General features: G+C 46.5%; 1 protein-coding gene across 1 annotated transcript in view; it reads left to right on the forward strand.

Annotated features, from left to right (window-relative positions):
• The window catches only part of LOC124788445 (organic cation transporter 1-like), a 113,988-nt gene that overhangs the window by 64,054 nt on the left and 31,681 nt on the right, over positions 1–18,253 (forward strand). The window contains exons 4-5 of the mRNA XM_047255717.1: positions 6,123–6,344; positions 15,489–15,703. Coding sequence (XP_047111673.1) covers positions 6,123–6,344; positions 15,489–15,703 — 437 coding nt within the window. The remainder of the gene's footprint in view (positions 1–6,122; positions 6,345–15,488; positions 15,704–18,253) is intronic.

Raw genomic sequence — 18,253 nt, forward strand, 5'->3', positions numbered from 1 at the left:
CTCATGCGGAACCCAGACATTCCAGCTGTACTGAATAAGAGATTGACTATTATTCTATATGCAAAGTCATTTACAAATGAGCTACACTTTCTCAAACTTCTCCCAGTAAACTCAAGTTCACCATTCGGTTTCACTATCACAATCCCCACATAGACGTTATCTATATATATAAAAGAAAGTCGTGTTAGTTACACTATTTATAACTCAAGAACGGCTGGACCGATGTGGCTGAAAATTGGTGGAGAGGTATCTTAGAACCAGGATACGGACATAGGATACTTTTTATCCCGCTCGACCGCTATAAAACGTGGTATAACAAAAACGCATCTTTCATGGAACAACAAAACGCAAATGCCAGCTAAACGTCACCATAAAACGTGGTATAACAAAAACACACCTGACATGGAATAACAGAACGGAAATGACAGATAAACGTCTATGGTTAAGTATCAGTATAGATCATTAATTAAAAATTTAAAGAAATAATTTGTATTTTATTTGAATCACCATTAGCAATGCCACGACCAAGACGATCGAATATTTCTCGACAAAGCCGTAATGCAAGAAGGATACAAAACATTGCGAATGAAAGGACTGAAGAAGAACAACAAATTGCCCGTGAAGAGCGCCGCGTTAGTATGCCTCGACTTCGTGCTTATCAATCACAAGAGCAAAGTGAGGCAGCCCGTGAAACGGCTCGATTGGCAATGCGAAATCGTCGAGCGAACAACAGAGATCAACATGTAGATAATTTTCGACGCACAAGAAGAGATTTATCACGTGATGATTTGAATCGATTTGCGTTATGCGTTTTGATACGATTGCAGCACTGATTACTGCTTGCATCCTTGCGTTTGCATTGGGCCGATGGACGTTGTTTGCAAGTATTGCGGCGCATTGAAATTTTCCGGGGAAACGCACGGATTGTGCTGCCTTTGTGGGAAAGTGAAACTGCCATTATTGACTCCGCCACCTGAGCCATTGCGTTCATTGCTTTGTGGCGAAACACCCGAATCACGTCTTTTTTTTTTTTCAAACACCTAGACATACAATGGTTGTTTCCAAATGACCGCATTTGGGGCAGACAGTATCGAAGAACGAGGATTTAATCCGACATTCAAAGTATTTATTTATTTATTTTTGTACTTGCACACAATATGGTAGAAGAATAACTTACTACACTTATTCGTACGTATTATGTTTGCTAACTCTAAAAAAAGTGTTTATAAATAAGTAATATTTTATTTTTTAGATACAAGGACAGATTCACCATCGAATTGGATCATTGCTACCTCTCGAAGATGCACAGCATAAATTTTTACACGTATACTTCATGGGCAACTTGGAAGAACAACTTGATCGCCGTCAAGAGATCAATGCAGCAATGAAAAGAGCAACTCTTCAAGATTTGCAGCAACTACTTCACGAACATCATGCGTTGGTCAGGCTGTTCAGGGGTGCTTTACAGCGCATGCCAAATAATGACTACAAAGTCGCGATCAGAGCAGAGATTAAGGCGGAACAGAGTTCGCCGGGTCAGCTAGTATTTCATATCTCTTTGCAACGTTACTCCCCTGAATTTAAACGACGTGATTTTGTTAAGCTGCACGCTACTAATACTATATTCTAACATTACGGGATTGTTTTTCCTACTCATCTCAACTACACCTGTATTTGGAGCTAGCTGTCCTTCATTATACCAACCATAAATCTTGGGAAAGTCGTCTCCTGTCCTTCTACAGCAACTCAGCTTGGACTCATTCCCGTACACAGCAGCATCACTAGCAAAGCACCGCAGTTTGCTGCCTACACTGGCCACTAAACCATTTATCTATTTAGAGAAAAACAGCGATTCTATGCCGGCCGGTGCGGCCATGCGGTTCTAGGCGCATCAGTCTGGAACCGCGTGACCGCTACGGCCGCAGGTTCGAATCCTGCCTCGGGCATGGATGTGTGTGATGCCCTTAGGTTAGTTAGGTTTAAGTAGTTCTAAGTTCTAGGGGACTGATGACCACAGACTTCAAGTCCCGTAGTGTTCAGAGCGTTTTCTTTTTCTTTTTTAATTTTTTTTTTTTAAATCGTCCAGTGAAACGAGAGAAACTATTAGGAGTTCAACAAGAGAGAGCCTGTTTGGTATGCAAACGGGGAGAGCGCGAAGATGCTTATGTCAGTAATGGAGGATACGTGACACTGGCATCTCGCAGCGAAAGCAGTGAAGAATCCTGGAATGAAGCCGAGTATCGCAATACAGTCTCACAGCTATTGATCCAAATTTAAGCAAGACACATTCCATGTTTACGGAAGAAGTACCGCGCTTCAGTCTGGAACCGCGCGACCGCTCTAGAAGAGCGTAGCGTTCCAAAGGATTGGAAAAGAGCACAGGTCATCCCTGTTTTCAAGAATGGACGTCGAACAGATGTGCAGAACTATAGACCTATATCTCTAACGTCGATCAGTTGTAGAATTTTGGAACACGTATTATCTTCGAGTATAATAACTTTTCTGGAGACTAGAAATCTACTCTGTAGGAATCAGCACGGGTTTCGAAAAAGACGATCGTGAGAAACCCAGGTCGCGCTATTCGTCCACGAGACTCAGAGGGCCATAGACACAGGTTCTCAGGTAGATGCCGTGTTTCTTGACTTCCGCAAGGCGTTCGATACAGTTCCCCACAGTCGTTTAATGAACAAAGTAAGAGCATATGGACTATCAGACCAATTGTGTGACTGAAGAGTTCCTAGATAACAGAACGCAGCATGTCATTCTCAAAGGAGAGAAGTCTTCCGAAGTAAGAGTGATTTCGGGTGTGTCGCAGGGGAGTGTCGTGGGACCGTTGCTATTCACAATATACGTAAATGACCTTGTGGATGACATCGGGAGTTCACTGAGGCTTTTTACGGATGATGCTGTGGTATATCGAGAGGTTGTAACAATAAAAAATTGTACAGAAATGCAGGAGGATCTGCAGCGAATTGACGCATGGTGCAGGGAAAGGCAATTAAATCTCAATGTAGACAAGTGTAATGTGCTGCGAATACATAGAAAGAAACATCCCTTATTCCATAAATTATCTGGGAGTACGTATTAGGAGTGATTTAAAATGCAATGATCATATAAAGTTGATCGTCGGTATGGCAGAAGCCCAACAGAGATTCGTTGGAAGAATCCTAAGGAAATGCAATCCGAAAACAAAGGAAGTAAGTTACAGTACGCTTGTTCCCACACTGCTTGAATACTGCCCAGCAGTGTTGGAACCGTACCAGATAGGGTTGATAGAAGGGATAGATAAGATCCAATGGAGAGCAGCGCGCTTCGTGGCAGGATCATTTAGTAATCGCGAAAGCGTTACGGAGATGATAGATAAATTCCAGTAGAAGACTCTGCAGGAGAGACGCTCAGTAGCTCGGTAGGGGCTTTTGTTGAAGTTTCGAGAACATACCTTCACCGAGGAGTCAAGCATTATATTGCTCCCTCCTACGTATATCTGTGAAGGGACCATGAGGATAGAATCAGAGATATTAGAGCCCACACAGAGGCATACCGACAATCCTTTTTTCCACGAACAATACGAAACTGGAATAGAAGGGAGAACCGATAGAGGTTTTCAAGGTACCCTCCACCACACACCGTCAGGTGGCTTGCGGAGTTTGGATGTAGATGTAGATGTAGACCGCTCTGGTCGCAGGTTCGAATTCTGCCTCGGGCACGGATATGTGTGGTGTCCATAGGTTAGTTCGGTTTAAGTAGTTCTAAGTTCTAGGGAACTGATGACCTCAGATGTTAAGTCCCATAGTGGTCAGAGTCATTTGAACCACTTGAAGAAGTACCTTCAGAGGTCTGCAGCAGAGTGGGAGGGAGGCTAGGGCTGGAGGGCGTCTCTCCATGGTTTTATGAACACAGAAATAGCACAGCACTGTGTGTGTACTCTGCGAGAACGTAGTGCCTATAGCCAACATTACTGAGGGTGGGGAAGATTACAGCTCCTGCAGAGTTGGCCGACAGGGTGGCTATATTTCCGGGCGTTACAGTTCGGTAACGTGTCATGGCACCAGGACCACGACCACCGGAATAGAGCTTTCACACACACGACGGGATTTTTGCAGCTGAAATTTGAACCCATTGTTTCCAGACCTTTTTAATTTACACCGTCATATGATTCGCCCATCAAACCGATGGTTCCTTATGTGGAAACACATCGATCGGTCCAGATGGCTGAGGAAAACTGATATGTATAAGTTTGTCAGTTAAATTTATCATCTTGTCAGTTAACTGTGAAACATGCTCTTGATTACTATCATTGTAATCGAAATTAAGTATACCAGAACTTTTTTTTTTCTTTATTGAGTTTTGATTCCTCGCGAAGGCGGCGGGCAGGCACCAGCTTAGTACGCCGCTCTTCAGCCTACAGAATTTGTTTTAAAAAGAGGAAGATAATAAACAATGAAAGCAGGCAATAACATCGATGCCTTAAATGGTACAATGGCGGAAAATCGTGGAACTTAAAACATAGGACAAAGGGTTGATGATGCTGATAAAATATATATGAAGCAGACAGGTAAAAGAATAGACAGACAATTAAAAAAAAAAACGGCGACAGTCTGGTTTCTGTTCGCAAGAGATATAAAATTCACACCTCATGACAGCATGGTTTAATTTTGCAAAACTTTGGAAAGACGAACAACACTAACCATTCACTTGAACATTGCACTAAAAAATTGGCACGAATACGGTATACCAGAGCAGGGGGCAGTTGGGGGGAACCTGGACAGATGATGGTAAAGGAAAGGGGGGGAAAGAGAGGAAAGAACGAAGTGGGGGGAGGGGAAAAGAAGCCGATGGATGACAAGGACCCATAAGAGGGGGGTGGGTCCTGGGCAGACGTGTCAGGGAGTGGGGAAAGGCAGAGGAGGGGTATACAAAAGGACTTGGGGGTGGGAAGAGGGGAGGTGGGGAGAAAACAGGATGGAAGGGGGGGGAGCCCGGGTACAGGACAGAGAAACGGAGGGGGGGTGGGAATCAGAGTTGATAGGAGGGTTATATGGAGGGACAGAGGGCATTATCTGGGAGGGTGATTTGACGGAAGCCACCATGGGAAAGGAGATGAATGGCGTAGAGATGGAGGGTAGGGGGGGGCACAACAGTAAAGACGTGGCAGAGGGTGGGGATTGGAGAGAAGACGAGCAACCAGGGGGTGAGGGGGATCGAGGCGGCGGGAGGTGTAGAGTATGCGGATATGTTCGAGGAATAGGAGCAGATGGGGGAAAAGAATGAGGTTGTAGAGGATCCGCATGGGTTCAAATGGCTCTGAGCACTATGGGACATAACATCTGAGGTCATCAGTCCCCTACAACTTAGAACTACTTAAACCTAACTAACCTAAGGACAGCGCACAGTGCCGGCCAAAGTGGCCGTGCGGTTAAAGGCGCTGCAGTCTGGAACCGCAAGACTGCTACGGTCGCAGGTTCGAATCCTGCCTCGGGCATGGATGTTTGTGACGTCCTTAGGTTAGTTAGGTTTAACTAGTTCTAAGTTCTGGGGGACTGATGACCTCAGCAGTTGAGTCCCATAGTGCTCAGAGCCATTTGAACCATTTTGACAGCGCACACATCCATGCCCGAGGCAGGATTCGAACCTGCGACCGTAGCAGTCACGCAGTTCCAGACTGAAGCGCCTAGAACCGCACGACCACACCGGCCGGCATCCACGTGGGGGATGGGAGGAGTATACAGTGGAGTGCGTGGCGCTCAAGGATCTGGAGGGACTTATAGAATTTGAGGGGGGGGGGGTGGATATGCAGGCGGATCTGGTATAACAGAGGATGGGACAGATTAAGGATTTGTAGGTGTGGAGGATGGTAGAGGGGTGCAACCCCAATCTCTCGCCAGACAGGAGTTTATACTGGAACATAATTATACGTACTAAAAGATTCTTTCTTTGTATGGGATTGGACAACACAGTACACTGCAGATAAGTCTCAGGATAACACCAACTCTAACTTTTTCAACTAACAAAGTACTCCTTCTCGAATGAAAAAGATTCTGGCAAAATGTGAACTTCAGTCCTACGAGTCTTCCTGCTCTGTTTATAACGTAAAATATTGCGAGACAGGTGGTTTCCTGCAGGTGGTTCCCCGAGTCGCCGCGCTGGCTGACGTGCAGGGGGCGCGAGGAGGAGGCGCTGACCGTGCTGCGGCGGATCGCGGCCACCAACGGCTCCAGCCTGCCGCCGTTCACCCTGGAGGTGCTGCACCGCGTGGCCAAGGCCAAGCGAGACCGCGTCGGCTACCTGGGTATCTTCTCCAGCTGGAACCTCTTCAAGAACACCCTCCTGCTCGCCATGGGCAGGTGAGCACGAGTTGCTGTAAAACTCACATGTTTTCATAAACACAGGAAAATGAAATCTACAGCTTTCGTGTCAACTGGTACAGGTTGTCAAAGCTACATCGCAAAGCTGCGATTCTTCCTCAACTGAAGTGTATCATAAGAACTTTCCAACCAATCATGGGCCACAGTACCTGGAGGTGCCACGTTTTAAAGGTGTCCTTCATTGTAACTTCCTCTCCTATACACAATGGTGGATTATGTTTCCAGAGTACGAATCTACATCACAAGTCCATCTTCCTGTGACACGTGGTATTCACTTATAATGGAGATAACTGGAACCATTTCTAGACAGTTACCTACAACGTTGGAACCAAGCAGCGTACCACCACCTGCGAATCTATCACAACAAGTAAAAGTGTGGCATTATATGTGGAAATATTATTTCAAGAGGCTCTGGTAAATAGTGTCGGAAGTTCCATGCGGCTTTTCGCGGATGATGCTGTAGTATTCAGAGAAGTTACACCATTAGAAAATTGCAGCAAAGTGCAGGAAGATCTGCAGCGGATAGGCACTTGGTGCGGGGAGTGGCAACTGACCCTTAACATAGACAAATGTAATGTATTGCGAATACATAGAAACAAGGATCCTCTATTGTATGGTTATATGATAGCGGAACAAACACTGCTAACAGTTACTTCTGTAAAATATCTGGTAGTATGCTTACGGAACGATTTGAAGTGGAATGATCGTAGAAAATTAATTGTTGGTACGGCGAGTGCCAGGTTGAGATTCATTGGGAGAGTCCTTAGAAAATGTAGTCCATCAACAAAATAGGTGGCTTACAAAACACTCGTTCGACCTATACTTGAGTATTGCTCATCAGTGTGGGATCCATACCAGGTCGGGTTGACAGAAGAGATAGAGAAGATCCAAAGAAGAGCGGCGCGTTTCGTCACAGGATTATTTGGTAAGCGTAATAGCGTTACGGAGGTGTTTAGCAACCTCAAGTGGCAGACTCTGGAAGAGAGGCGCTCTGCGTCGCGGTGTAGCTTGTTGTCCAGGTTTCGAGGGGGTGCGTTTCTGGATGAGGTATCGAATATATTGTTCCCTCTACTTATACCTCCCGAGGAGATCACGAATGTAAAATTAGAGAGGCTTTCCGGCAGTTGTTCTTCCCGCGAACCATACGCGACTGGAACAGGAAATGGAGGTAGAAACAGTGGCACGTAAAGAGCCCTCCGTCACACACCGTTGGGTGGCTTGCGGAGTATAAATGTAGATGTAGTAGATGTAGATTTAGGGCATGAAACCCTGGAGGACGGGGAGAGCAGACGTAAACTTAACCCTGACAACGATGTAATTGTTTAGTTTATGCAGTGAAAATTCACAAAAGTGTTAGGTAAAATTTACACAAACGCCAGTTTTACAATGTGCTCGACTACGGCGGTGACGTGATAAGGCCAATCAGTGAAGACCGAAGAAGGTAAAATTTGGGAAATAATTCCTGCAGTCGCATATTTTTGTACAGTATTTAGAGGGAGTGCCATGCACAACATACTAGAAATCCTGAACGTTGGGGACGGAATGTGGGAATGGAGGTGCGTTTCAAGGTCTCTTTCGTGCGTTTCACTTGAACAACTCGAAAACTACTGCCTCCAACGAAAATGTATCCTGGTACAAAGTTTATCTACATTAAATTTCCTACAAATAGGACTTGTTCAATTCTTTCTGTAGGCCTCACACGTAGCACGTAGCAAGCGAGAGAACAGGAAAATCTCGCGCATGGTTTCTGAAAGAAAAGGTAGAACTTCGAGTTGTATGAAACGACATCTGAAGGGGGCATCTGTTGGGGTAACAAAGAATGAAGGAAATTGAATTTGAAAGTAGGTTTGAAACTGTTATATCCTAGCCAGTAATGCCACCCGAGCCCGCTGCCAAAAGGTTGGCAGCATCAAAGTCCGGACGCCGTCCGCATAAGCAGCGCCAGCGAGACAGGAAATCGCCGCAAGTCTGCGCGCGCCACCGCTGGCTTCTGGGTTCTTAAGCGCTGGAGTCGCGAGCGCTAGGACAGTTCTGTATTCGCCGCTCAGTTGTATACTCGCCACCGAATTGTGTACTTGCTAGTCAGTTGTGTGTTCATCGCAGCAGAGTTGTTGTTTGTCGTCAGCCGACGCTGACCTAGCCGCTCCGACTCGAACTAGACAGATTTCTGTAGACACGGAGTTCACTACTGTGTTGCTGTATCTTCGTTAATAAAGATAAGTACCGACTTTTATTTAATAAGAGTGTTTGGGTTTTCATCTTTCTGTTCACTGTTCCAGCGGACCGGTCGGCCCGCTATTAAAAGTGTGGCGGTGACTTCGTAAGCCGTTTCTACAGCGAATTGCTTGTCGCTACGAACGCCGCCACAAAAGAAACCATAATAAAACTAAAATAATTCTGAAGTAAATACGAAGAAGAAAACAGTAAAAGCAGCAATAAAGTCATCGGCCCAGTGAATGACTTTCTGTGTTTAGAGCGGTTGGAAGAAAAAGAACCAACAGGCAGAGTATAAGAGCCTGAGTAATTTTTGTTACGTAGCAACGATGAAGGCTATAATTGACGCGTGTTGCAATTTCAGTCGTGAGTTCGGATCGGAAAGCTCTCGTAAAAGTTATACATTATTCGTGTTAAACATTCCGTCTTTCGGCTTAATTGCATTGCTAGAAGTTTGGCGAAGATTACCAGCTCTACTGTAAACATTTTATGTTAGCTGATTTATTTCTACAGTCTTCATTGACTCTGTGCTCTCGAGTAAATGAAGTTCAGCAGTCACATACATGATAGTGGTCATTTCATTAAGCTCAGTTTCTGTTTTCCAAACAGTTTATCTTTTTATGAACTTTTCAGTTTAGTTGCCGATTGTTTCTCATACGTCTGCCCTAACTATCGTGCGCCATTTTGTATCAGCACAGCCCTGGCTGACGTACAGTAACATTTTACATTTAAAACCTACAAGATCATGAATTTCAGTTAATGTAAGTAAGTATGTCTTCTTGATTAAGTTCGAGCACAAGAGCAACAACATTAATATCTGGCTTATCCTTGACGGTCATCAGTTATTCTGGACAGGTGTTTAATTAAAATAGAGGAATTCTGATGTGTTCTAAGCGCTTGTTTTGTGGGGCACAGTTGTTTGGTATGTCAGTGTAGGACACCAGTTTAGACATTTTGGTTCTCCACTCAGACACAGTTAACTTACGTGGCTGAAGCCAGACATTCTTCCACACTGTTTCGTTTCTCATGATGCAAATAAGCCGTTGGGTGCGATTGGAGGTATCTTTTGTAAACCCTCGTAACCCGTTTTGTAAAGCCTCGTCGTTACTGCTGTGGAGGGTGAGTTTGTGGGTTCGTGAAACGGCTTGGGGCACAGTACACCGCTAAGAGAATTTCTCCCTGCCACTGTAATACAGCTATGCCTCAGGGTCACGTAACAGGGTAGGAGAACGAAGGTACTACAACACTCCAACAAATTAGTAACGAAGTCACACAAATGAGTTAAAAGGTTTACTTATCTTTGTGACTTGTTGAATGATTAAGTCTCGAACACTGCATATAAGATAAGACAAAAAAGGCCCTCAATGACTAAGTGAAAGTAATCGTGGGTAAACTTCACAGCACACAGCTAATGCAATTTACAGCAACTGTCTCTTCACTTCTTAAGAGTTCATTCACTATACGACGTCCCGTGCCTAAGCCAGCCCTAGAAGATGATCTGTAACAAAGTCGGCGAGAGCTGCTGTTCTGTCTTCCGAATAGGCTTCTGTCCGTTGTCGTCTGGTCATTGGCGGATTGTACTCGGCCGGCAATTGGCCGAGGCGAAGTCGATGTCTTCATCCTAATCGCCGCCCGTGGCGCTGGTGGAATTTGTGCAAGTGGCGAATCTCTGTGGCGCTGGCACCTGCTCGCTCTTTGCACCTGTGGTGCTTTTGCCCTGGCTGTGTCTTGTCCGGTCGACACAGCGGTACCAAATTCGGAACTTTTCTACAGCAGTCACTTACAAATCCATAAACCGCATAAGAGGTCAGTCACAGCTATAGACATATGACCGCAGCACTTGCCGAGGTAAAATTGTAACTCTCGACAAGCGTACTTGCTCAATTCGATTGCTTTACTGCTGACTCCTTACTATTTCCCAGTATTGAATGTGACAGCGATTGAACATCATTGCCACGAGTCGTTCGCGTGTATCTTTCATTCAGTCTTTTTCTTTGGATCATGTGAAGTGTGAGTGTTTAACATATAGTTCTTCGTAATGTTATCATTACTTTCATAAAGCCACATTAGCTTTGTTCTTTGCCACAAATGTGAATTACCTCTTTGAGCTGCCAGTGTTAGAATAAAAGATGTAATACATTCTGATACCGCAATGTATCGCAATATTAACGATTAACGAAAACTTCCACAAATGAACTGGAACACATTTCTTCTGTCACGACCTTTTTCGTACGTCACAATATCATGAGGTCGCCTGCAGTGAGACACAACAATAAATTAGGCTAAAAGCTATTGGATCTTAACGAATAAGTTAATCAGTTCACACTTCCAACAGCCTCATAATGAATCGTTACCTAGTTGTGTCCATACCGCGATTCAAGAGATCAAGTTGCCTTACCCAACGTAGAGGCAAAATCTGGAAATGACAGTCATATAAACGTTCGGCTGACCACTTGGCGGAAGTAAAGCGAGCTGTATGACTATGCAACACATCATTCTGTATGCACTAGACTGTACAGATAAGGCCGCTCCACGAAAGAGGTGAACGTGTGAACATAATTATTGGGCTTTGTTCAGAAATGTTCAAATGTGTGTGAAATCCTGTGGGACTTAACTGCTAAGGTTATCAGTCCCTAAGCTTACAGACTACTTAACCTAAATTATCCTACGGACAAACACACCCACCCATGCCTGAGCGAGTTTCGAACCTCCGCCGGGACCAGCCGCACAGTCCGTGACTCATGCGCCTAGACCGCTCGGTTAATCCCGCGCGGCGGGCTTTGTCGAGTGCGATATATCGATTGCTTCATCGCATTGTTGCAGGTAAAGAGAAAACCTTAAACACAGAAATCACAATGACATGTGATAAACACTACGCAAACATTTAACGCAATTCCAAATATCCACTGACGGAAAAAATTAACACAGCACCAAGAAAGTGTTGTGCGACATAAACGAAAGCCAGTAGGCTTATTTCTACAACTGAAAGATGATGTCTATTCAAATTTCGCGCCAGTCGCTTCAGAGTGGCCCTAGTGGTGTCAACTATGAGAATGCAAATCAGGTTTGTTTTACTTACACGATGTAACGGTCGTGAGCGCTAGCTAGTTATCTTTGAGGTTGGACGTAGTGAGTTGTTGTTAGTCAAGAATGCCTTTAAAACGACAAAGACCGCATTGTCAACACCTCACTGAATTTGAAGCAAATCTTGTAATATGGCTATGAGAAGCTGGATGTTCCTGGTAGGAATTCAGCCACTGTACATTATTGCTGGCACTTGTACGGTCACACGATGATGTGATTCCGGACGGCCACTTAACACTATCGAGAGAGAAACCATCATGTTCAGCGTATGGCGCTGGCGAATTGTACTGCATCTGCAGCAGCAGTATGAGCAGTAGTTGGCTCCACAGTGACACAACGAACCTTACAAATCGGTTACTTCAAGGACAGTTCCGTCCCAGATGCCCTGTAGCGTGCATTCCACTGGCCCTAAACCACCGCCATCTGCTACTTCGGCCTTGCCGCGATGCATACACCGGTTCCCGTGAGATCACCAAAGTTAAGCGCTGTCGGGCGTGGCCGGCACTTGGATGGGTGACCATCCATCCGCCATGCGCTTTTGGCGTTTTTCGGGGTGCACTCGGCCTCGTGATGCAAATTGAGGAGCTACTCGACCGAATAGTAGCGGCTCCGGTCAAAGAAAGCCACCATAACGACTGGGAGAGCGGTGTGCTGACCACATGCCCTTCCTATCCGCATCCTCAACTGAGGATGACACGGCGGTCGGATGGTCCCGATGGGCCACTTGTGGCCTGAAGACGGAGTGCTAGTTACTACTTCAGTGGTATCAAGCGGGAGCTCCTTGGTGGACAGGGTGAAGGTCTGTTATGTTTTCTGATGAAAGCTTGTTCTGCCTCAGTAACAGTGATGGCCGTGTGTTGGTCAAAAGGAGGCCAGTTCAGGAACTGCAGCCAACCTGTCTGCGTTCTAGACACACGGGACCTGCACCTGAATATATGACCTGGGGTGCGATTTCGTATGACCGCAGGAACAGTACCGAGGTTGCCCCACGCACCCTAACCGACAATTCTGTGCGTTAGTCTGGTGATTCGAAGTGTTGTGCAGTCATTCATGAACCGGTTTGACATTGATAGTTAGCTGGATGTGCTCCTGAGTTCACTGTGCCTAATTCTGTCCAACTGGTGCATTAGATTGTCAAAATCCCGAACTGGTTAGAGGGCCATGCCCAAATTGCTCGAAACGTTCTCAGCTGTGGGGGAGATCAGGTCACCCTGCTGGCACTTGTCAACCACCAAGAGAAGCAGTAAAAACTCTCGCCTTGTGTGGGTGGGCATTGTCTGGCTGAAGTGGAAGCTCAGGATGGCTTGCCATGAAGGACAACAAAATGGGAGGTACAATATGGTCGACATAACTCTGTGCTATAAGGGTGCCATGGACGACAACCAAAGGGCTCACCCTATGAAAAGATATGGTAGTCCAGACCATCACTCCTGTTGTCGGGCCATATGATGGGCGACAGTCAGTTTGGTGGTATCCATCTGCTCTCTGGGGTGCCTCCATACACATCTTCGCTGGCCATCTGGGCTCAGTTCGAAGTGAAGGTGATCACTAAAGACAGTTCTAGTTCAGTCAATAAGATTCTAGGCCGAAGCCGTGACTGGAGACATCTTGGACACTGCTGGGATACCAATCTGATTGTCACCCCATACAGTACGACAACCTGGAGTGATGGTCTGGGGTGCCGTTTGATTTCGTAGCAGGACCCCTTTCCTTTCAACCCTGGCATCATTACAGCACAGTGGAACGTTGACGAAAGTCTATTCCCTGTTTTGTGGCCCTTGAGAGCAATCCATTCTGGGCTTAGATTCTAGCAAGGTAATGCCCACCTCCACAAGGCGAAAATTTCTGCTGCTTATTTTCGTGCTTGCCAAACAGCTTAGCCAGCAAGGTAGCCCAATGCTAAGGTACTACTGCAATACAGATGCTGAGCCTCTGTAATGCTGTTGAAGTGTAGAGGGAATGCCAAGTTTGCTGTGGCATCGGTGGGAATTTGGACTGAGGAGGGAGGCGTCTAGAGTAGCACGAGCAGTTGTGCAAAGCCATTGTGCCACGGTGGCATAGCGGCTAGCGCATATTCTTAGTGAGGAGGAGAACTGGGTTCGAATCTGGGCCTTAGTTCAGATTTTCATTTATCACTTCAGTCTGCAAATATATACATTTCTTATTGTTGTTTGTTTCCAGTCGTGCATCCTGGAAACTGCAAGTGATTGATGACGGGCAAAGTAGATACTCCATTGGGGCATACCCTGTTTAGTCAGGCTCTGGTTATTGACCATACACTCCACTGACACTACTGCTCGTATTCACCGGTCAAAGCTTGGGTGGTCTGATAGTGGTACCTGTATGTACTTCTAGTGGTGTCACGTTCCAGAGTTCAGAGGGAGGAAGTCCTCTGTTGATCCCTCAGTGGACGTGGTGACGGCTGAATCCTCACAGCAGCAAAGTGCTGAGTTACATGAGCATCCAGGTGATTACGCGATTGGCGGGGATTTGGAGCCCATTGGCTCGGCGCCGAGTCTGGCGGGCGCGGACCACTGACGGAACACTGGACTCGGTGCGGACTGATTAGGGAACGCCCAGCTCCTTCCTGGAATAAATACTGGACTCGATCGATCCAAGGACCAGTATCAGGTAGCACATGAAGAAGACAGCGAGGCACGCTGTTGAAATATCGTGCGAGAACGACGCGAACATCTGGCTGGATTCCCGAATATCCAAGATGTCACAAAGACATTGTCTTCTAATTTACGAGAAAGTGAGATGACCAATGAAGCGCTGTCAGCGTCAAAGCTAGGTGCCTCAGAAAGGATGGTTTCCTCCTTCCCTCCGTTAATTGTCTCAATTCCATCTGCACCTGAGCTACTTCATCTCTCAACAGCTGAATCGCACTCTGAGCTTAAACGTCTTGAGCAATATTGAATGTTTAGTAATAAATACTAGTATACCAATTACCCAAAAATAAAATAAAAAGGAAAGAGAAACGTTAGGGAAACGACCACACAGGTCCAAAACAGCTATAAATTCGGAATTTACCTGCATTTCTGTGTCAGATTGCACCAACATGGGTCCAGGTGCAGCCTTCCTGTTGTCATCCATCCTCATCCTCAGCACTGCTTCTGACACCAGTCGTTACGGTCCGAAGGGTGGCTGGCTTATGCACCATCGATTACAATTTTATTTAGAAGATGGCTGGTTGTGGACAGGGACTCTCTGCAGTAGAATGATGCTATGTACAGCAGAAGAAGGTCCAGCTGCGGTTACAACTTATTTATTGCTGTTCGTTTACAATCAGGGGTCTAGGAAACTGCGAGCGACAATGGCAGGCGACGTGATTACCACATCACAGTGTCTCCGGTGCGTCAGCCTCTGGCTGCTGAACATGCACCCTGCTGCCACTGGTGCTGTGTTGACAGGAGGTTCTTACTCCATGACTGAAGTATGGAAAGCCCAGCGGTGGTAGCTGTGTGTAACATCTGACTGCAATGTGTTGCAGTGATCCGAAATGAAGAGGTCCTCCATTCACACCTCAGGGGGATGGGAGGGAGATGGGTGGCTGGTCCATCGTGCTGTGCTCCGAAGATGGTGGCAAAGTGTGGAGTTGTCCAAGCTTCCGGGAGCCCAGGTGTGGGCAGGGATTCGTGAGCCTACAGCGGTAAATACAGCTGCGTCACAGATGGGCCCAGATGTTTGATAATGATGATCTGATTCAGTCTGGTCTAAAAGCTGCTGCTGCTAATTGCTGACTTTGGTGTAGAAGCTGAGTTTGTGTCTGTTCTAAAGTACATCCTTTCTGAGAGGATACAGAAGCGTCCCATTTGTTGACAGGTCCCTGTGCTGGATGACGATGTTAGCACTGGTACTGAGCGTGGGCATCATCAGCGTGAACCCGCTGGTGGCGGTGTCTGCTCAGGCCGTGGCGCAGGCGGCGTCTGTGCTGCTGCAGCACTACTGTGGGACCCACTTCGGGCGCCAGTGGTCCACCGTCGCGTGTCTGGCGCTGGTCGGCCTCCTGGGTGCACTCTGTGCCGTACTGCTCACAGGTAAACAACACAGCCCGTGAGAGCGCTCACACACCTCTCACACTTGCCTGCTGGCGCCCTCCTCCACCTGCCAAGGACTGGAGATTTCAAACATCTGCACTGCGACCAAAATTACTGTGTCAATCGAGTCAGACCATTTGGCAACAGTCGATCTCCACTGCCCGACAAACGAAGTGAAGCACTCAGAAGTGGAGGAGGAAACACAATGAAAATTCATGGGTTGAGAGGGTATGTGATGTTGTTTCAGCAATTACAGAACCCAGTCAAATTTACAAAGAAGTTGGCCATATGAACCCACTTATCGGTATGCTGTTTCACCTCTTCCCTCCAGGGTGCATGCAGTGATTTTTGTGGAAGGGTTTTATAAATCCGTTGTATCCTCTCCTGTGGCTAGCTGGCCCACCAGTGTTGTTACCATGTCCTTGATATCCCGGATATTGCCACCGGAATCGAATTTATGATCGAGCTGCTCCCACACATGTTACTCTGGGACAGATCTGACGATCTAGCTGGCCACAGGATCACCGCCGGCCGAAGTGGCCGTGCGGTTAAAGGCGCTGCAGTCTGGAACCGCAAGACCGCTATGGTCGCAGGTTCGAATCCTGCCTCGGGCATGGATGTTTGTGATGTCCTTAGGTTAGTTAGGTTTAACTAGTTCTAAGTTCTAGGGGACTAATGACCTCAGCAGTTGAGTCCCATAGTGCTCAGAGCCATTTGAACCATTTTTGAACAGGATCACCTCAGCATCATTCGGAGAGTTCATATAGACATGTGCCACATGTGTAAGAGCATTGTACTGTTGAAAAAAAGCATCATTATACTGTCAGATGAGAGGTAACATTTGGGTTTTCAGGGAATATGGCAGTGCTCCCTCAATCTCTGCCAGTCGTGACCTGAGGTTTTACGAGGTGCATTCAAGTTCTAAGGCCTCCGATTTTTTTTTCTAATTAACTACTCACCCGAAATCGATGAAACTGGCGTTACTTCTCGATGTAATCGCCTTGCAGACGTACACATTTTTCACAACGCTGACGCCATGATTCCATGGCAGTGGCGAAGGCTTCTTTAGGAGTCTGTTTTGACCACTGGAAAATCGCTGAGGCAATAGCAGCACGGCTAGTGAATGTGCGGCCACGGAGAGTGTCTTTCATTGTTAGAAAAAGCCAAAAGTCACTAGGAGCCAGGTCAGGTGAGTAGGGAGCATGAGGAATCACTTCAAAGTTGTTATCACGAAGAAACTGTTGCCTAACGTTAGCTCGATGTGCGGGTGCGTTGTCTTGGTGAAACAGCACGCGCGCAGCCCTTCCCGGACGTTTTTGTTGCAGTGCAGGAAGGAATTTGTTCTTCAAAACATTTTCGTAGGATGCACCTGTTACCGTAGTGCCCTTTGGAACGCAATGGGTAAGGATTACGCCCTCGCTGTCCCAGAACATGGACACCATCATTTTTTCAGCACTGGCGGTTACCCGAAATTTTTTTGGTGGCGGTGAATCTGTGTGCTTCCATTGAGCTGACTGGCGCTTTGTTTCTGGATTGAAAAATGGCATCCACGTCTCATCCATTGTCACAACCGATGAAAAGAAAGTCCCATTCATGCTGTCGTTGCGCGTCAACATTTCTTGGCAACATGCCACACGGGCAGCCATGTGGTCGTCTGTCAGCATTCGTGGCACCCACTTGGATGACACTTTTCGCATTTTCAGGTCGTCATGCAGGATTGTGTGCACAGAACCCACAGAAATGCCAACTCTGGAGGCGATCTGTTCAACGGTCATTCGGCGATCCCCCAAAACAGTTCTCTCCTCTTTCTCGATCATGTCATCAGACCGGCTTGTGCGAGCCCGAGGTTGTTTCGGTTTGTTGTCACACGATGTTCTGCCTTCATTAAACTGTCGCACCCATGAATGCACTTATGACACATCCATAACTCCATCACCACATGTCTCCTTCAACTGTCGATGAATTTCAATTGGTTTCACACCACGCAAATTCAGAAAACGAATGATTGCACGCTGTTCAAGTAGGGAAAATGTCGCCATTTTAAGTATTTAAAACAGTTCTCATTCTCGCCGCTGGCGGTAAAATTCCATATGCCGCACGGTGCTACCATCTCTGGGACGTATTGACAATGACCACGGCCACATTTTAAAACAATGTGCATGATTCTATTTCTTTCCAGACCGGAGAAAAAAAATCGGAGGCCTTAGAACTTGAATGCACCTCGTACCAAAAGGTTCCCCAGACTATGACGCCAGGAGCAACACCGTTGTGCCTTTCCGAAACATGGAAAGAATGGAATCTCCTCCCAAGTCCCTTCAAACCCGTCGTCGACGGTTATTGAATGCAGTGCAGTACCACGATTCACTACTGTAAAAAATGCGAGAATATTCGTCAGCAATACATGTTTCCCAATCATGACGCTACTACTAATGCAGCTGGGTGTGTTGTGATGGGATCATAATTCCCTTGACCACCTACTGCTATCCTCTGACGAATGGTGTAGAATGACACAGAATGTTGCTTGAAGTCTATCACTTGGATGGCAATCGC

Source organism: Schistocerca piceifrons, chromosome 3, assembly GCF_021461385.2.
Source record: "Schistocerca piceifrons isolate TAMUIC-IGC-003096 chromosome 3, iqSchPice1.1, whole genome shotgun sequence".
Taxonomy (NCBI): Eukaryota; Metazoa; Arthropoda; class Insecta; order Orthoptera; family Acrididae; genus Schistocerca; species Schistocerca piceifrons.